The sequence below is a fragment of the Crinia signifera genome, chromosome 2 (genome assembly GCF_055691185.1).
Source record: "Crinia signifera chromosome 2, ASM5569118v1, whole genome shotgun sequence".
Lineage (NCBI taxonomy): Eukaryota > Metazoa > Chordata > Amphibia > Anura > Myobatrachidae > Crinia > Crinia signifera.
The window spans coordinates 342,026,074-342,047,672 of NC_139218.1; the positions used below are offsets into that span (position 1 = coordinate 342,026,074).

Consider the following 21,599-nt stretch of genomic DNA (forward strand, 5'->3'; position numbering starts at 1 on the left):
TACAGAGAGAGAGAGCAAAGAAAATGTCAGCAGCACTCACAGGACTTTTAAGCAGAGAAACAGATACTCAGACAGCGGGTTCTGGGGCAACGTTTCGGTTTTAATTAACCGTTTTCAAGCTCCGAGCTTGAAATAACTGTGAAAAAACCCATGTCGACCTCGCGACCTGTCGACCGAAAGTCATGTTGACTTTTTCACCTGTTTACATTCTATATGTCGGTATTTTGACCTTGTCGGGATTTTAAATGTCGGTATTTTGACCTTGTCGGGATTTTAAATGTCGGTCAATAGCTGTCTGTATTTTGACCATTGGGATTTTGACCGTCAGGATTTTATACCGAATCCCATATTAGTGCTCATCCAATTTGTGACACACTATTAAAGGTCTATGCAACAGTGCCTCTATTTACACATCATACTGTATAACATTATTTCAGCACTGATGGTTGACTAGCCAGCATTCCTACAGTGTGTCCGTGCTGAATGCACATACCTGTAATATATCCCCTGGATGCACATAGGATAATAACGTTGTAGTAAGTAGTAACACACCCTACCCCCGTACTGGTTTCATGGGGGAGGGGCATGTAATAAACACAAGTGCACAGGAGAGGGGCAGGCGAGTTCTCCCTGGGGCAGTGGGTGGATCAGCAGCTCTCGGTCCTGCACTAAAACTCATTCCAGCACTCAGAGCCCGGGAGCGGAGATACGTCCAGTACGGGGAGAAGGGGATGGCATCACCCATGCTAGAGGTAACTGGCAGCAGCCGCTGGACGGGGCATGAGGCGGGAGTGTACAAGGGTGATATGTCGGGATGAACTCCGGGAAGTGTAACCATCATTCAGCAGCATGTGGCCGGTGCACGGTACAGATCTGAGCAGCACTGGGGATAGCGGCCGCCTAGTACTGTATGTGAGTGACTAATAGCAGGTGACTGGGATGTGCTGCATGAAGTCGTGCGATTGTCTGATCGAGGAAACGCAACACGACAGGTGTAGGTTGCATTTAACGTTACGTGTACATAAAGTGCCAAGCGTCCTATCTGGTTCCACATTATATGGTGCACCTGAGAATTATGTATTTGGGATGGAAACCTGGGAATACTGTTTATGGGCCGCTTATCTGACGGGGTACCTGGGCATACTGTATATGGGTTGGATACCTGGAAATACTGGGGTGCTTATCTGATGGGGCATCTTTGAATACTGTATTTTGGATGATAGCTGGGAAAACTGTATATGGGGCACCTTGGAATACTTTATATGGGATGGATACCTGGGAATACTGTATGTGGGATGGATACCTGGGAATACTGTATGTGGGATGGATACCTGGGAATACTGTATGTGGACGCTTATCTGATGGGGCACCTGGGAATACTGTATATTGGATAGATACCAGGGAATACTGTATATGGGGCACCTGGGAATACTGTATATTGGATAGATACCAGGGAATACTGTATATGGGGCACCTGGGAATACTGTATATTGGATAGATACCGGGGAATACTGTAAATGGGGGACCTGGGAATACTGTATATTGGATAGATCTTGGGGAATACTGTATATGGGGTGCTTATCTGACGTGGCACTTGGGAATACTTTATATGGGGCACCTGGGAATACTGTATATTGGATGGATACCTGGGAATACTGTATATGGGGTGCCTATCTGACAGGGCACCTGGGAATACTGTATATGCCCCATCTGATGGGGCACCTGGGAATACTGTATTTTGGATGGATACCTGGGAATTCTGTATATGGTGTGCCTATCTGATGGGGCACCTGGGAATACTGTATATGGGATGGATACTTGGGAATACTGTATGGGATGGATACCTGGGAATTCTGTATATGGGGTGCCTATCTGACAGGGCACCTGGGAATACTGTATATGCCCCATCTGATGGGGCACCTGGGAATACTGTATTTTGGATGGATACCTGGGAATTCTGTATATGGGGTGCCTATCTGATGGGGCACCTGGGAATACTGTATATGGGATGGATACTTGGGAATACTGTATGGGATGGATACCTGGGAATTCTGTATATGGGGTGCCTATCTGATGGGGCACCTGGGAATACTGTATATGGGATGGATACTTGGGAATACTGTATGGGATGGATACCTGGGAATACTGTATATGAGGTGCTTTATCTGACAGGGCACCTGGAATGAGGCGGTCATCTCACAGGGCACCTGGGAATACTGTATATGAGGCGCTTATCTGATGGGGCACCTGGGAATAGTGTTAATGGGATGGATACCTGGGAATACTGTATATGGGGCGCTTATCTGATGTGGCACTTGGGAATACTTTATATGGGGCACCTGGGAATACTGTATATTGGATGGATACCAGGGAATACTGTATATGGGGTTCCTATCTGACGGGGCACCTGGAAATGGGTGTGGTATAGGGTTCCGACAGTCGGGATCCCGACAGTCATTAGCCCGACGTCGGGATCCCGACTGCCCGGACTCAGACAGCATGGTGAGTGCAACAAAGCCCCCTGCAGGCTCGCCACGCTCGCCACCTATTCTATTCTCCCTCTATGGGGGTCGTGGACCCCCATGAGGGAAAATAGCAGGTGGCCATCGGGCACCCGTCTGTCTGCGTTTTGACAGTTGGGATCCCGACTGTCGGGTCCGCGTCCGGCACCCTCTGGGAATACTGTATATGGGGCGCTCATCTGATGGGACACCTGGGAATACTGTATATTGGATGGACACCTGGGAATACTGTATATGGGGCACTTATCTGACGGTACCTGGAAACATAAGGTTTGATATCAAGATATCGGTGGGGCGCTAGGTGGAAAAGAGTGGTTTTACATGAGCAGCAGCAAATTAAAAGGGGTGTCAAGCCCGTTTTGAACACAATAAAGTAGAACAGGAAGGAAAAGGGAGGGGTATGCTGCGCTTGAATAATAAGGACTGTGTATGATGAGATTAAAATAAATTCATATTTAATAAACATACAGTACATATAAAATGAATGAATTAGAACAAATTTATAGTTAAAGAATAATAGTACATACATATAAAATATAAATAATTGTTAAAAATAAAAGCGGTGCATTTGTGTGTTTATAGTGACCAGTGCCTTCTAATCCTGACTTGTCCAATGTAAATATGGGAGTCCAATTGTGGGGATGGTCAGTAGGAAGAGTTAGTTGGTACCAACATATTTGTAGATTCCTCAAGTTGAGGGCAAGGTGGCGTTCCTCTAGTGCAGTTGTTCCCAACCCTGGTCCTCAAGTACTCCCAACAGTGCACGTTTTCCAGGTCCCCCGCAGGTGCACTCATTATTCAGACACTTTTTAAAAGATCCACAGGTGGAGCTAACTATGTCACCTGTGATTCTGTGTGGAGACCTGGAAAACGTGCACTGTTGGGGGTACTTGAGGACCAGGGTTGGGAACCACTGCTCTAGTGGGATGGTAGGAGCTGTATGGTGGCAGCAGGCTGGATATGCCGGTCTCACTGGATGCCCTATTGGTGAGGATAGGTTCCCGAATGCACAGTCTCAAAGGTAAGTAAAGTGGGACTCCTGGATGGTCAGCTGAGGCAAGGATTGTGGGTGACTCAATCAGATGGCACCTAATCACCAACGCGTTTCGCTGTGTAAGCAGCTCTTTCAAGGTGTCGCCAGTGAGACTGGCATATCCAGCCTGCTGCCACCATACAGCTCCTGCCATCCCACTAGAGGAACGCCACCTTGCCCTCAACTTGAGGAATCTACAAATATGTTGGTACCAACTTAACTCTTCCTACTGACCATCCCCACAATTGGACTCCCAATTTACATTGGACAAGTTAGGATCAGAAGGCACTGGTGACTATATACACACAAATTCACCACTTTTATGTTTAACAATTTTATATCTATGTACTATTATTCTTTAACTATTAATTTGTTATAATTCAGCATGCTTCATGTGCAATTTTATATGTATGTTTATTAAATATGAATTTATTTTAATCTCATCATACACAGTCCTTATTATTCAAGTGTGGGGTACCTGGAAATACTTTATATAGGGCACCTGGGCATACTGTATATGGGATGGATACCTGTGAATACTGTATGTGGGGTGCTTATCTGACGGGGCACCTGAGAATACTGTATATGGGATGGATACTTGGGAATACCGTATATGGGATGGATACCTGGGAATACTGTATATGGGATGGATACCTGGGAATACAGGTTGAGTATCCCGTATCCAAAATGCTCGGGACCAGGAGAATTTTGGATAACGGATTATTCCGTATTTCAGAATGTTTTAATATTTCAATGATGTATTTTGAAGTATCTTGCATTTATGTTGTATAAACACATCAACCACATGAAATGCACACAAATATATTTTATTTGTTCAAAAAACAAGGTTTCAAGAACATGAAAAAAGTTTGTGTACTATCTCAGATATTGAATTTGAATGCCAAGCAATCATGTTCTTGTACATATATAGTGCCAGTTACATATCATGTCCTCAGTAATGCTGTTACAAATGTCCCCAGTGAGTTTTTAACAAATTTTTTATTTTTTTTCACTTTCTGGAATGTATGGTTTTCGGAATAATTCGGATAAGGGATATTCGGATACGGGATACTTAACCTGTACTGTATGTGGGGTGCTTATCTGACGGGGTAGCTGAGATTACTGTATATGGGATGGATACTTGGGAATACCGTATATGGGATGGATACCTGGGAATACTGTATATGAGGTGCTTTATCTATCTGACAGGGCACCTGGGAATACTGTATATGAGGCGCTTATCTGACGGGGCACCTGGGAATACTGTATATGAGGCGCTTATCTGACGGGGCACCTGGGAATACTGTATATGAGGCGCTTATCTGACGGGGCACCTGGGAATAGTGTTTATGGGATGGATACCTGGGAATACTGTATATGGGGTGAATACCTGGGAATACCGTATATGGGATGAATACCTGGGAATACGGTATATGGGCACTTATCTGATGGGGCACCTGGGAATTCTGTATATGGGATGGATACCTAGGAATACTGTATATGAGATGCTTTATCTGACAGGGCACCTGGGAATACTGTATATGAGGCGCTTATCTGACGGGGAACCTGGGAATACTGTATATACCGCATATGGGATGTTATTTACAGTTGGAGCAATAGTTTTAAACTGCGGTGTGTGTGTGTGTGTGTGTGTTACTTTCTGTAAGTGTTGTAATGCTTTAGAAGAGCACTATTAATGGGTAGGTTATTGTCACCATGATACGGTACTTAATACTTACTTTCTTGTACCTTGTTTATGCTGGAGCACTAGTATTTTTCTGTCACTATAGGCTATATACTTTATATAGCACAGACATAGGAATCAGGAGGTTAGGCATTTGCAATGAAGGTCTTGATGGGATTTCAGCTTCAGCAGGGTTAAAGTATCAAAGTAATCACTCTCTGAGAATCCTGTCTCTCCTCTCAACCAGAAATGAGGACTCAGTTTGCGGATTTAACCAAAATGGGAGTTTGGGTCCGGAAACAACAAAGTTTATTTTTTTTTTTCCCCAAATCCTCCAAGGGGAATATATATTCCTAACTGTGGTTAGGAGCATTTTCAAAGGGAAGCACAAGGAAGAATCCAGTTTAACCCAAATGTTCCCAGAGATGAGCGGTGCTGAATTAACCACTTTCATTTCTAATTTCAGAATGCCACAATAACTGTGATGCTGCCAGAATTTCTGCTGTGATGATCTGGCCACAATGCTAAGGCATTTTATTTACTTTGTATGACTTTCTTTTTCTTTCTTTGTTAGGTCTGTTGGTTTTTGATATGTGGGTGTATCCTATAACTCAACATGTCTTTTACGGGACATGTGGTGTTATAGATACAGTGTGTAATACACTTCAATGCATTGGAAGCAATGGTCCAATGTGACATTATATGAGGTTCAGCCTAGTACAGAAATGGGTGATACTCCAATAATTTTAAGTATCTTTAGCTGTAGTCTGAGGAGATTTCCATCTCTGGGTAAAGTTGATGTCTGTGGATATCGGTCATGTTCAAAAGCCTCTGTACAGGCCACAGGATCTCCTTCTGGAGACCTTCAGGATCTCCTTCAAGGTGCAAGATCAACTTCTACCCCGTTCTCACAGCCGGCAAATTCCCGGGTCTATCATGTCGACCTGGGAATTTGCCTTTTAACACGGGTTTTTCTGCAGTGTGAACGAGTCAACCTGTGTCTGCATACCCGGATCTCAAACACGGGTAAAAAGGGAAATTACCGGGTAGAACTTCTTCACCCGGAATTTGCCTTGCAGTGAGAACAGGGGTCTGTCCCTGTAGTCCCCGGCATTTTAATGCCGGGAAAAAGCCATGTATTTCTCGCTGGCAGTGAGAACACGGCATTAATACATTTAGCTAAAACCACTTCTAAAATACAGTTGCAATGTTACATATTGCTTACTTACCACACTTTGGTCTAGCAAGTCCATCTTGAGTGGCTATAGAAATAACTTTCACAGTTTAAAACAGGGGCAATTTGTTCATGCAAAGAAAGCCCGTTTTACAGGGGTAGTATTCAAAGTTGGGAGAAAGATAAAATTGTGAGAGAAAATACCAACCAATTAGCTCTTAACTGTCATTTTCAAACACAACAATATAAAACAGAAACTCATTGGCATGTACTTTTATCTCACAATATTATCTTTCCAGACATTTATAAATAGCCCCCTTTGATGTCTTCATCCTTCCTAGGAAAATAGGCATCATATATAGATCGTGTTCTGAACTTATGGATGAAATAATAAATAGAAATTTAGATAAATATATGGTCTTGGCATCAATAAAACTCTAATTTGCTTCTGGAGCAGATGTATTAAGCCTGATAAAGTGGAAGATAATACACCAGCCACTTCTGGAGCAGATGTATTAAGCCTGATAAAGTGGAAGATAATACACCAGCCAATCAGCTGTTTGAAAAATGACAGTTAGGAGTTGATTGGCTTGTGCATCATCACCTTCCACTTTATCACTTTACCAGGCTTAATACATATGACCCATTGTTGTTTAACTTGCAGTATTTTGCACTCTCTGCAGTATTGCTGATGGAGTATATTTGATCACGTTTATGTGTGGAAGAACCTTTATTAGAATATTTATTTGTGAATGATAGAATGTAGTGCATGGATAAACCTGCGCTTTATGCCTTCGTTATTGTATCAAAGTATGGAGAGCGATCTAGTAGACAGAATGCACTAACCAACCAGCTCCTAACCTTTTCAACCACAGGCTGTAACATGGCAGTTAGGGGCTCATTGGCTAATGATTAATCTTTCTCTAAGCTTTAATACAGCCTCCCCTTTTTTATGTAGATGGCAATGAATATAGCATTTAAGGCACAGCTTTAACTTGCTGCAAGTTATTTGGCATCTCCCATTTTAAATGATCTAGTTCTGTCTGTACAAGTCACTTGCACAGTTGTAATGCAATGCTACTTATTTCTTGCATGAACAAGAATCCTCAGTTAGTCACGTATATTGTCATGATAATATATATTTTTATAATGTTACAAAATATTTTAATTTTAGAACATATCTGTATGATTCAAGTGTTAGCGATGCAGGGAATTTTACCCAGCTCAAACCAAATTTAACAAAGTGTAGCCGAACTGATAACCAGCTGTGTTACTTTTCAGAAGATGCCCTCTACCGTTAATGGGGTCAGTCCAATTAGGTGTGATTTTGGTAATGCAAGGTTTTCATAAAATTTGCACGCACCAGAATGAGCTAATCCAATCCGAAATGCCAATTTGCGGTACTCTCGAGAAGGGTGTCCGAAATCTCTACTAAATGCTGTCTGGGAAAAGAGTGTGAAAAAGTGGGGAGATTTCATGGACCTCCAAAAAAAGTGATAACTTTGTTAAAAGAATCATATAGAAGGCTGTTAGTGGGCAAAAGGTGTCCAGTGGCTGATTTTTGCAGTTAAAAAAAAAAGTTAAATAATGAACAAGCTTATGAATTTTATTCATTACGAATGAATGGAAGGAAAAAAGGGGGTACTTTGAGGCAATAATTAAATATAAAAAAATGAAACAATTCTAAAGTATTGTTCAGTGGTGGTTTTTACCAATGGTAAAATCCACCGCTGTGCTCTGCCTAAAGTCCCACACACTGGCTGACTTTGAGCTGACTGTTTCTTTGTGTGAGCTGCTTTCAGCTCAAAAGCGCCCAGTGTGTACGATGCAGCGGTGAGCGCTGATGCGCAGTTCCACCTCATCAATGGCCCCGCCGCTCATTTGCTGATATTACCAGCAGATGAGTGACAGGGTAGAGCGCTTTCCATAGCATCCTGCTATCGCTCATAAGGTTGCCAAAAATGGGGAGAATGGAGAAAAATCATAATAATTGTCCATACACACTGGGCAAAATTGCCCAGTGTGTATGGACCTTAAGTGAAACGTATAAAAACTGGGGGCATGCGCAGTACCAAGGATAATACTGTGCATGCACCAGTCCCGGGGGAGTGGTGGGGTAGTGGGGGCAGCATCGCGGCCAGTGGTATCTCCCCTCCTACACTGCGGTAGGAGCCGCCGCTGGTAATATTCAGTGAAATAATTTAAAAACTTTTTGGGGTGCATAATCTAATGAGTTGGCTTTTTTTTTTGGGGGGGGGGGGGGGGGGGCAGTACTTAGTATGTTTTAACCCCCAAGATTTTTATTATTGGCCCAATTAAGCACATCTAGCTTCCATGTGCCTAATTTATCAGTATGGGCTGAGTTTTGAAGCTATTTCCGGCACATTTACTTTAGAATAGAGATTTTATGTATCTTTTTCACAGCCTCCAAATGGTGTGCATAAAAAAAAAAAAACTGCACAATTTCATGTGATAGGAGTGATCCGAGTTTGTAGACCGTGGCAATCAGATACTTGCAGCTAATTGGATTAACCCCAGTGAATTCATTACATCATTTTCCAAAGTTCCTGAATACTTTTGCAGCTTGGCAGTTTCTGCGCATATGCACACCCTGGAGAACACGTGTGAAGCCCTGAAACTGATGATATCGCATCTGTAGTGTTGGTTGGGGCAGCGATGTGGCATTTTGTAGGAGTGGTCCAGACAATGCAGGCGAGTCCAGCAGACTCTGGGGGGTGGGGGTGTAAGGGCGGTATCTAGCATTCAGGGTGGCCTTGCCCTGTACTAGAGCACTGATTGCTCCGTATGTACATCCTAGGACGAGGGAGATCCTGCTAGATGGCGAGGCTTTGCCTATAGACAATAGGTCAACCCACATGCTGAACAGATTGCTCATCACACAACGCAGTGTGTACCGCGATGAGTGCTGGGCAATCGGGCTTAAGCCCATCATTCAGCATTGGGGCGGGGTCACCCCGTGTATACAGACCTTTAGATTTGGGTTAGTTACTTTGTTTCTGTGCAGGGTAAATACTGTCTGGTTTATTATTACACTGCAATTTAGGTTTCAGCTTGAGCACAACCCACCCAAATCTAACTCTCTCTGCACATGTTACATCTACCCCGCCTGCAGCGCACATGGTGTTGCCCATTTTGAAAACAAATTTGCCGTGCGATCAAGTCTGAATTAGGACCATACTTTGCAGTGTTTTTAGTGTGCAAAAGTGAAACATGAAAGTGTACTAATGTCCCATAATTCAAGATTTATTAAGCCATAAATGAACCGTACAGTATTTTAGGAGGTTTGTAATGAAAGCAGTGCTTCTAAGGGGATAGGAGACTGGTCAGTTTTCTGCCTCCCTCGAAATCCAGCTGAATGTCTGATCCGTGGAGGGATCTCGTAAGAGCACAGTAAGGATCCACATAGCATTCCAGCATTGAAGGACCTATGACTGACTTCCAGCAGCAGAAGGACAGGCATGCTGTGACTTGTAGTTCATTCCCAGTTGTGGCATCCCCGTTTGCCTGCCTTTTTATGTATATCATAATAAATCACTCGCAGTGACTAAGAAATAATTTTATTGAATAAAATTTTCTAAAAAAGCTGCAAATAATTGACCATTGACGGTTAAACTGCTCCTGTGCTCCGTTTATTTGTAGGGGATATTTTTAAATTCACACTTTTGAGACTAAGGTGGAGATCCATTTGGGTGGGATCATAAAATATTAAAAATAAATTGTATAAACTCAGAAGGGACATGCTTCAAATTCTGTGGATAATAAGCAGCCTCAGACGCTGGCTTAGCAAATATTAGCCAGCACTTTGAGGTCAATAAACCCCAGAATTTTCTTTGCAAATGTTATTTGTGGAAAACCTATATATAGGTTGGTATTCTTCTACTTGTAAACACCTTGTAATGCATGCAACCGAATAGGACAGTTAGATGTTCTTACAGGATCGCCTACTGAAGGGAATTTCACACCTCTGTACAATAAGTGATTATATAAAAGCTTGCTGTGTGGTGATGGAGCAGTCTATTTTATTTAGACTTTTTTTAAACAGGATTTGTAACTTTTGCAAAATGTAGGTGTTGACTGCATGCCATTAGCCCCAAACACGTTTGCCTCCTATAATATAGTATATGACTTGCCACCACTGGCAGTAAATATAAAGTTCCAGTTTTGGAAACCAACCATAAGTTAAATGTAATAGTGTGAAGGTGCGTACACACGGGGCAATATGTCGCTGGCAATCTATTACTAGCAATATATTGCTCAGCAATCATATTGCTCAGTGTCCCGTTTTCATCTGCGACCAGAGATGGTCGCAGATAAAAATGCCACACTGCCGGGAGAAGAGGCAGTGGAAGTCACTGGTCGGAGGATAATGCTCCTCCGACCAGCAACCATTCAGGGGCTGAAAACGGGAGCGCGCACCCGGCATTTTATCGCTGGTGCACACTCCAATCGCTGGCAATATGGTCGCTCAGCGACCATATTGCCAGCGACTGCAGAATCAAACTGGTTTTGTAGTGTAAATGATTGCTGCTTTAAAAAAAAAATGGAGATTTCTTACCAAATCTCTCACTTTCTGATTCTCTCACCCTATTACATTTCACCACATAACCTACCAAAGTTCTCACCCTTCTCTCAAACCTTTTGCACCAAATTTAATTTAAAACACTTACAATGTGTATGAAACAGTCGGCGGTATTCAGTGGTGCTGGTGAGGGGGTTTCTGTGATGAGGTTGGCTTGTTTTTGGCGAGGATCGCCGAAAACAAGCCATCCTCTCCATCTAACTCCCTCACAGGCCGCTCACCCTATTCTATTTTCATGGGGAATCCTCGCAGTCAGAGGACAGTGAGGATTCCCCCGAAATGCGAGGTTCGCTTATAATGCAGCGGAAAAACCCAGTGAGGTGGAAACAATGAGTGCAGGGGGGTCAGTTGAATACTGACTCGTGAGCAGTGAGCTATCAGCACTGCTCGCCTTCACAACTCGCCAAAGGGCATTGTATATACCCCAGAGAGTACAGTTTCAAATGACTAGGCAATAAAAAATATATCATACAGAATATGTCCACTGGGATGGTAAAAAATGTAAAAGTCTGTTAAAAATCATGAAAAACTCATGTTGACCTTTTGGTTGAGTTGACCGTTTGACCATGTCGACCTAAGACAGGGCTGGGCAACACCGGCCCTCCAGATGTTAGTGAACTACACATCCCAGGATACTTTGCATTATTTTTGCTATGTGGCCATGCTGAAACTGATGCAAGGCATGCTGGGATGTGTAGTTCATCAACATGTGGAGCGCCGGTGTTGCCCAGCCCTGACCTAAGAGAATGGGCAACTGCAATTATCCAGCTGCTGTGCAAGGTTATAGTTTTATAATGCAAATTGCAATTCTGAAATCTATACTTTTTTTTTTTTAAGGTTTTATTTATTTTTTTGTTTAAGCTCCTTGGGGAATATGTGGAGATCAATGCAAATCTGTTTTGCAGGGGCCCCTTGTACAAAAAGTGGTGCACGTGCTTCATATCTATGCATGTAAGCTAAGCCTAGCATGAACATGCAGGCTGATACCCCTTTCACATCACCCTAAATTTCCCAGGATTTCAACCCTTCTATGGGGCAGGGTTGTTCCAGAGTTCAAATCGGGGTCCTGGCCGGTGTGAAAGGGGTTGGGGTACTTACCTGGGTTGCCGGTCCTCGGTGTGTGCTGTCAGGCGGGGATCCACACAGGCGGCGGGCGCAGATGACAGGACAGGCGGCATATGTAGATGACGCAGCTCTCCGGTACCCTAACTGCAGCCGGAGAGCTGCTTCATCTGCACCCGCCCTCTGACCTGTCATCCCTGCCTGCCGCCTGTGTGGATCCCCGGCCTGCACCGAGAACCAGCAACCGGGGTGAATACTCTCCACCTCCTGATGGCCTTCCCGCCCCCTTCACACACCAGAAAATACAGGGACTTTTTTGGTGTGAAAGGGGCCAACCCGGGAATGGCCCTGCATGATCCCTGGGCCATATTTCCGGGAGGGTGCCTGCATTTTCTGGTGTGAAAGGGGTATAAATTGTCAACTTTTTTTGCGGATATGTATCTGTGCACACAGATAATGATGGCTATTAAACCTAGCGTATGGATGGGCACAGCCTAGTCACATAAATGCATTTAACTTACTGTCAAATATCTACAGTTCTCCCTGTGACTGTAATAAAAGTGCAGTTGTGGTAGGCTGTGCTGTGTCTTTATGTGATCAATTACTGAAGTTACTGTCTGATATGGACTAGACAGGTACTCCTTTATTCTGGTAATTTTATGGATATATTCTAGCATTCTTCAGTCTTTGTATTTGTTCATTTCTCATAGCATTGCTAGGTTAATATTAATTATGTCTTCTTTTTTTAGGAAGAAGCCCGGTATGTTTCCAGTCCTTTAGCAATGCTAACTGCTGCCTGCAACAAGTTTGGCGGATCAAGTCCTATTAGGGATTCTCCATCCTCCTTAAAATCTGGATCAAAAAAGACATACAACCCAAACAATGATTTCAGTGCCACTAAATTGATGGGGGATGGATACTCCTCCACGTATTTGGGAGGAAATTTATTGACACCGTGTGGAACACCACCGGCTCCTACAAGTTATGGGAGTGACTATGGTTCCTTCACTCATTCTTTCCCCACTTCTTCAGGATGCCAAGAACCCAAGAGTCTCTCATCAGCCGATTGTGTTCCAGGAGTCTATACTTCTCTAGATGTAGGACATCCTTATAGTTCATGGTACAAAACCGGAATCCACCACCCATCAATCTCCGGTTCGCCCCCTGGCACAGGAGGATCATGGTGGGACATGCATCCAAACGGTAACTGGCTCGGCAACCAATCACAAGCAGAAGGCCTGACTGCATCTATGCCACCTGTAACAAGTCAGGGCGTTATGAGCAACCACTATAGCACTGAATACACCACTCTGACACCAGCAACCTACCCCTCTGTGGGGTTTCCATCCATATCACCGTCATCAAGCCCATCTCCCTCTGCCCATTTGCTGTCAACCTCTCAACACTCCTTGGGTCAAGACATGTACAAGCCAAAGCTTCTGAATGCTAACCCCTTGCTGGAGGCACCAGGGCCTCTAAAGCCTCAAAGAGCATCATCCTATGGAAATAATGGCCGTCCTACATGCGACTGCCCAAACTGCCAGGAGCTGGAGAGGTTAGGTGCATCTGCAGCAAGCCTGAAGAGGAAGCCAGTGCACAGCTGCCACATTCCAGGCTGTGGTAAGGTGTATGGTAAAGCATCACACCTCAAAGCTCATCTTCGTTGGCACACAGGAGAAAGGCCCTTTGTCTGCAACTGGCTATTCTGCGGTAAACGTTTCACGCGTAGTGATGAGCTCGAGCGCCATGTGCGCACCCACACACGTGAGAAGAAATTCACATGCCCTCTCTGCGCTAAAAGATTCACACGCAGCGATCACCTGAGCAAGCACCAGCGCAGTCATGCTGAACAAAATGTAGCAAAAGAAGGTGGCGTTCAAGGCGATGGTGATGGAGTAGTTGTAGAGGGCCATGGAGAAGAAGGACCGGGGGCAACAGAGGGGTCCCCTGTTGTTGTTAGCCAAGATCGGGCCTCTAGTAGTCCAGGGCAGGGTGGGTTGCTAGAGATTTGATGAACTAAAACGACTCCTAATGAGTTGTCTGGTGCTGAAGAAATTCCAGGAACTGCTGTAGCAGTGCAGTGCAATTTGTCCAATCGAACTAAATAAAGATCCATTTAAATACCGCTGTGGCCTCCAGAAACCTAATGCTGAGTCTATCCTACAGCAAACATCTTATTTTAGTTGGGTTTCATCAGTTGGGAAACGGAGTTAACCACAGTGAGTTTCTTTCTCCATTTGAAAGCATTCTGAAGAGCTAATATAACAGACCTATGATCACTGATTTAGACATTGGGGTATTAATATTTTAAAAAAGAAATCCCATTAACTTTCCCTTCTCTTACCAAGGTGACTGTTTTATTTGTTATACTCTATTTGACTGGGTACTTCTCTTTATAGTTAATGTCTACCTCTCGGTGATCATGAAGAGATCGGTGAGATGACATTGGTCATACAAAGGAAGGAACACCTTTGAAGGAGGACTCTAGGCTAATCCAGCTATTTTCTGGCAGTATTGCGCCATTTCTCTTGAACCGAGTAGGTTTTCTGGTGCCATTTTATCTCCTTTGCACTTTTGCAGATTGCACTGAGAACTCCCAGACATACTGTAGCTGGACAGAAGACCGGTCACATGACTGAGCTAAGCTGATTATTTCTGCTATAATTTTATAAAGAGTTTAGATTTCATAATTTTATTTAGAAAGACAACAAACACACGCAAAGTGATCATCTTTTAAGTATTTGTAGCTGGAATGTCATCAATTCCCATGGTGTTTCACCATTGAGTTCTGCATGGGAAGTATATTGGATGGCATACCCTTAATCCTATTATTTATTTTTATTTTTTGTATCATTTTTGGGGACTGTAAGAGATTACATCAATGAGGCACAGATGTCTCGGGTCTGGATTTTAGTGAATTGATAGGCTGATGTGTGTGTTTAGTTTGCCGAATGACTAATAATTATACTATAAACAAAAGTTTACATCTTATTCTTCTGAAACTATATAACTGGACCTTTTTAAAGCTTATGTAAATCTGGGTTCACACTGGATGAAATTTAAAACTCATTTGCTGATTCCGACGGGTTGGAACAACAAAAATTTGAATATTGTCCAGTGTGTACACACAATGTGGCGGACTATTTAGACTTGCACGCTCGGCTGTGAATTTTCAGTCCTAGAGATTATAGGACGATCGCGCATGTGCACAGTATGCCATCTGTACAAACTGAGCAAGCAAAAGCTAGCCGTCTCTGACCATATGCAAGGTGATTGACACCCTGTGACTGTTTGGGGGGGAAGTAACCCAGTGTTTTATGGGACGTCCGCGGCCTTCACCCTACACCCTTTGCAGCGCTGCGTAAGTCACTTGCGAACAGGGGGGAAATCCATTTGATGGTGATTACGAATGGATTTCCCCGTGTGCACAACTACAAACGTATTCGTAGTTGTGCACGTGAGCGGGATTTCACGTGTGTGTGTGTGTGTGGGGGGGGCGTTAACCTGTCACGACCAGCACTGTCGCGGCCGGCACTGATAACGAGGTCGTTGGGTACACATCATTTAGTGTGTACCCGGCTAAAGTCCTATTAAAATCTCCCAATTGTCCTGCAAATCATGAGACGTGTTGGTGCCCATTCAATGCCACAGGTATCAGAGGCAGTTGCAAATGGAAAGGAGTGTCTATAGGAAAAAGGTTAGATGCGTGGCATGTTGTGGCAATGACCACACCCCTTCCTGCGTGTATGTCCTCTAAGGCTCAACTCCAGCTGGAACTAAAAAAAAAAAAAAAATTGTTACCTTAATTAAAATTAAAACCTAATTATAAATTACATTTTGTATTTAGAAAGAAGTATTTTTAGACTTCTTTCATATCAACTGGACTGTGGTAACAATTTCTCACAAAAAAGGGGTAGATGTATCAAACCTATGTATATAGATGTTTCCTATAATAAATTGATTCTACCTGTCATATTGTAGAATGTACTAGATCAGCGGTTCCCAAACTGGGGGTCCTGACCCCAAACTGGGTTGCAAATATCTCTGCATGGGGTCGTCACTCCATGTTAGTGACTTCTCTGACTCCAAGTAGTCTGAAAAATCAGATGAATTGTCTGTTACTTCAGACTCCTCGCATCATGGCTTAGGGATCTGAGCAGCCACCACAAAGCTCTGCACCTCTGTAAAAAAAATGAAGTGATGGATTTTGTGCGTCTGCAGTGCTGTCATGCATGCGAGATCTGCTGACCACACGTGTGTCAGCTATTCTGCTGTAACTTCCTGGGGTCCTGTAATCCTTTATTATTGTACAGAACAAAATATTTTGCGAACTCTTGTACTCAATAAATGTTAGCTCTATGGGCAACTCCTCCTGTTTAGAAGATTTGATACATCTCACCCAGAAAAGAAAAAGGTACTTGTGTATTATCACTGCGCCCACGATATTAGGTCGCACGACATATAATCGCATCGCATGCCCTATACAATGTTTAATTGTATAAGCACCCTAATGGGGGCTTACAATGTTAAATCCACCCCCACTATGAACGCCAACCCGAAGCGTCCTAGGACCTTTTCATAGCCCCACTACCCAGTGGGGACGAGTATTACATTACATGTATTCCGCGTCCCCTCGCGGGGCACGCTGCGCTCGCCACGCTTCGGGCTCAGTGGTTCGCTGCGCTTGCCACACTATATAAAATAAACTCCACGCCGACGTGCATAGTGGGGGTATGAAAAGGTCGTAGGATGCGTACCGCAGCCCCACGCGGCCTCGCTGTGCTCGCCACGCTTCAGGTTGGCGTTGATAGTGGGGTGCCGTTGGGGGTGCTTTTAACATACTAAGCACCCATCACGTTTAATTATCTTATAGGGGCCACTTTTAACAGGGAAAAACCCATTAGGGTGCTTATACAATTTTAAATCGCATACCATTGTATATGCGACACAATGCCATACAATGTGATGGTATACAATTTAAAATTGTATAACATCGCATAACATCGCATCCCATCGAATGCCTTATGATCTGCGATGCGATGGGAGCCGTGCTAGTACACAATTACCAAGAAAAATAATATGCACAGAAAACAGAACACTGGTCTGTTTAAAGGAAATGCTCTATTCTTATAGTATAATCAATAAAATGTCTGTAATACTTATTAGTAGATAAAAGGACAATTTTTATAAAATCAAGTCAGTGTCCATGTTCAACTATGACCATGTTCAAGTAATGCTTGTATACAATATATTTCAGTAGTTCTAGTTCCACTTCAACAGTGCAGAATGTCAAAGCACCCATATGACACCACCCTAAATATGCGTACACATTAAATGATAAAATAAACAATATGCACTATAACTACCATCATTGACTATATTATCATCTAATGTTTATGCTCTATATCCGGCATGTCCAAACTTTGCCCCATCCAGCTGTTTTGAAACTACTGTACACATCCCAGCATGCCTTGCCATCGTTTTAGCATTCCCTTATAGCAAAACTGGTGCAAGGCATGATGGGACTAGTTTCACAGCTGGAAGGCCACCGTTTGGACATGCCTGCTCTATATCATTAACCCTTTGAGGTCCGCACCAGAAAAAAAGCAAAGGGAAAAAAAAATTCTTATTCACTGAGGATAATATTAACAACCAAGAACAATCAATAGTTTGATTTAAATGAGACCCTGCAGTTTTTTTTTTTAGATTTAGGCCTCTACCAAACGGCTGAGAAATCGGTTTTATAATAAACTTTTTTTTGGTGCGGACCTCAAAGGCTTAAAGCTGGACTTCTGCCGTTTCTTTTAAAAACACTTGATGCATCTTCTTGGCCTTCACAAGTAGCGATTTTAGGCCATTTTCTGAGCGATGTTACTTAATGTAACGACATCACTCAGATAATGGCCCTACATCGCTGTGTGTGTAAGGGCCATAGCGATGCGCAGCCCCACACATCGCTATCTGCTGGCGATTTATATCCAGCATTCTGGATAAGTCTATAATCGCCAGGTCAGGGCCAGTGTTTCTACGGCAAACACTGACCCTGACCGATTGCTCAGCAATACATAAACCCAATGATCACTAGAATAAACCAAGGCCCGTCCACTCCAACAGATGATGGAATTAATGACCGTTCGTAAAAGGAAAGATCTACAATGCATTATTGTGTCTTTCCATTGGTGTGATCACATAATTCGCTCTCAGCACAGCTGCGCGAAATAGATTTTTGTGGATATATGCACATATATGTTCAATAAAGAAAATGGCATTTGTTTTACTGGGGATGCCATGCGTTTATAATGCCGCCTGAAAGTACTGTTTTATGGCAAATTGTACAAAAGAACATACACTATGGGGGTCATTCTGTTTGATTCAAAGTAGGGCTGCGTTCGCACGGAGACTGATGTTTTTGTCCTGCACATTTGCATTTTTGCTAAATGAGGCCATTTAGCAAATCACCGGCCATCACATCACCGGATGTCGGCTGCCGCCCACTTCCCCCCCGAGCGTCCACGCATATATAAGTGACTTCAGAGTCGCTTTGATATGCATGCGCCTTTGCGAATGATGTGGGCAGTTCCCACAAGGCTGCAAATAGATGTTACTTCTCCATTATCACTTCTTCATCCATCTACCCTACAGTTCCCGAAAATTAACATAGAAAAATATATAATATCCAATTATCACAAGGTGTTGGGAAAATCCTAACTTTAACCTTGGTTACTGAAGCCAATTCCTAAGGGGAAGATTATTAGTTGTGAGGGTCTTGTGTAACCTCTCAATGGTAACACTACGTGTGTTCTCTGTGCAGGATTTTCTAGGATGTGCAGGATGGTTTCTAGTGTCCAAGTTCTTTATCTTTCTGTAACTCATCACTACAAGCAACGTGGATACCAGCAATGATTTTGCCCAGTTCTGTTGCCAGCTGATTTCCCCAGTTCTATCTGAGTTAGTGCATGGCACGTTACTCTTTTACTTTTAACTTGTGAAAAAGTAGAAATGTACTTTGCATGTATTTTATAGGAAGCTATTGGGACAAATGTAGCAAGTGGAGAAATTTACATTTACTAATGACTTTCAAGTACGTAGAAGCTGATTTACTGTTATTGGCATCTTCTCATCCACTTTTCAGAAGGATCCGTGGAGCGAGTGGAATCCTTTGTGCAGAGCTCTAATCACTATGCGGGTCATCTACTGTAATTGTCCAATGACTGTGCACACCTGCTAATGGAGGCAGGAGTCCTGTCTAGACGAAGACCCCATTACGCATGTGTATACAGTCATAGGTACCATGCCCACTTATATGGAAGTGCGCAGGATGAGGTCACACATTCTACAATGTTAGGCTAATTTTGTTCCAAATGAGCCTATTCTACACCGAAGTCCTGGCTTACATTGCAATAATGTCAGTATATTTGATGTATTTCAGGAAACCATATATGGGAAATCTCTCAGAAAACCTATTTGTGTTGTGCACAGACAGTGTTGCCAGGGGAAAAGTATGCAATCTATTTTTTTTTTCTTCTAGTCTTTTTTTTTTTTTTAAACTTCTTAATTTAATGTTTAATATATTAATTTTAAATGTAATTGTTCCTGTAACTATTTTAAAGGGTACGTGCATCTGTTGTGTACTATTATCCCTTCCATTGTGACCATATTATGAAGCTAAATTGACTCACTGAAGTGTATTCTGATTGACCTTCCTGGAGCAAAGGAGTCGGTCACATTGGAAATGCACTTTGAGAGATCTATGAAACTTGCACTCTATACATTTTTATTTTTACAGAAGTATTCTAAGTGTACCTGTGCCATAGTTGCCTTAAACATACATTACATTCTTTAGCAATAAAATGGTTATTAAGTCTTTATGATTTTTAAACCGTTATGAACCCAACAGCCAAAGTGAGCGAAATGATATTTTCTGTTTAGCCAATACGTATACCTTGAGATGTTATCTTTTATATTTTGGATGTATGTCCTTTTTGAATGAACTCTTTATTGGTCATTGAGTCTTATTTATTTAATTTTAGCTTCAATAAAATGAGAAGAAAATGTGACTGTGTATTTCTTTTAGAACTTAAACTATGGGTCCGATTCAGACTTGACCACTCGGAGCCGATGTCACACCCAGGCGCAAGCCACTCAGCAGAGCCTGCAAAGCAGGGAGGGGCCAGGCTGGAGAGGCACTATCCCTGCTCTGCTGGTGTACATAACTGTTGCTGCCACTGCGCCACTCAGATAGAGGCACCGGCATAATACAAGGCACCACATAGGACAGCACTGGGCAGTCTTCAGCAACCTCAGCGCTACCCTCCGGCCCTGAGATTACAGCAAGCTCCGCCCCCTTACGCCCCACAGAGCCTCATATTGCTGCTGCGGCGCTGTGCTCTCTGGGTCTGACAAAGCCCTGGAAGTCCCACAGCTGCTGTAATTGGTGCAAAAGAGGAAAGGTGCTATCCTGTACCAAGTTATACAAGGCAGCACTGTGGCTGCCGTGGACCAGGGACAGGTAGTGCTGGAGCAAGTCAGTGCTCTGAGTGCCGCAACTCGTGTCACTGGGCAGGGGGGAGGGCCCAAAAGGCACTGTCACAATCTGTCCCCCCTCCCCTTTTGTTCTGTCACTCTATCCTACCCCCTCGGTGTCTCCCCCCCCCTCCCCCCTGCTACTATCACACACCCCTCTGTGTGTGTGTGTCCCCACGGCACACACTGCCCCTGTTTTTGGTGTGTGTGTGTGTGTGTGTGGGGGAGGGGGGGACATGCATTCCTTTTCTGGCACATTGTACCAAAATCTCTGGCATTGCTGCTACTGGGCATGGGTGTACAAGAGGTCCTACTACGATGGGCATTATACAGCCCTTTTTTCAGTGTGCACATCTGGCACATGGTGTCTGTAAAGTATGGGTGGGCGCAAATTCATAGTTTGCAGGGAGGCGCCGATCACCCTAGCACCAGCCCTGGTCACACCCTCCCTTGAAATGCCTGGGTACTCCAAGAAAACGGCAGATTACCACCCTCAAATTGCAAGGGGATTGTGGTTTTAGATATTTTGGGATTGTGATTAACCCCCTGTGTGCGAGGACATGCTGCCTGAGACATTAGAGATTATACAATTGCAGGATATAAATTTAGGTAAAGAAAAAAACGGTACTTATATGTCAGTTGGGCGGCCACTTCGCTATTTGCTTAGTTTTCCACGAGGCTCGCTACACTCGCCACGCTTCGCGATCGCCACACTATATAAAAATCAACCCCATGCCGACATGGATCGTGGGGGTATGAGCGTACTAACTATAGTGGGCGCCCAACTAACATATAAGTACCAAAAAAAAACTCTTCTGACAGACGCTACTACGTCACACATTACCACGGAAAAAGTAAATTACTGAAGCCACGATAACTGACCTATATTTTCCATTTTACAGGTCATGTATCTTTATTTTTATATGTTAAATATATTACACATAATAAGTTGATGAAAGTTACATAACTGTCAAACCTAGGGTGTTTAGAGTGGTGATTGA

The 21,599-nt window shown here is 43.4% G+C and overlaps 1 protein-coding gene across 1 annotated transcript; it reads left to right on the forward strand.

Moving 5' to 3' along the window:
• The first annotated feature begins 624 nt into the window (after positions 1-624).
• Positions 625-15,841, forward strand: SP7 (Sp7 transcription factor). The gene is made up of 2 exons (XM_083171272.1): positions 625-752; positions 12,825-15,841. Exons 1-2 carry the CDS (start codon positions 732-734, stop codon positions 14,085-14,087), a joined length of 1,284 nt encoding a protein of 427 aa, XP_083027398.1. The 5' UTR covers positions 625-731; the 3' UTR covers positions 14,088-15,841.
• Positions 15,842-21,599: the final 5,758 nt, after the last annotated feature.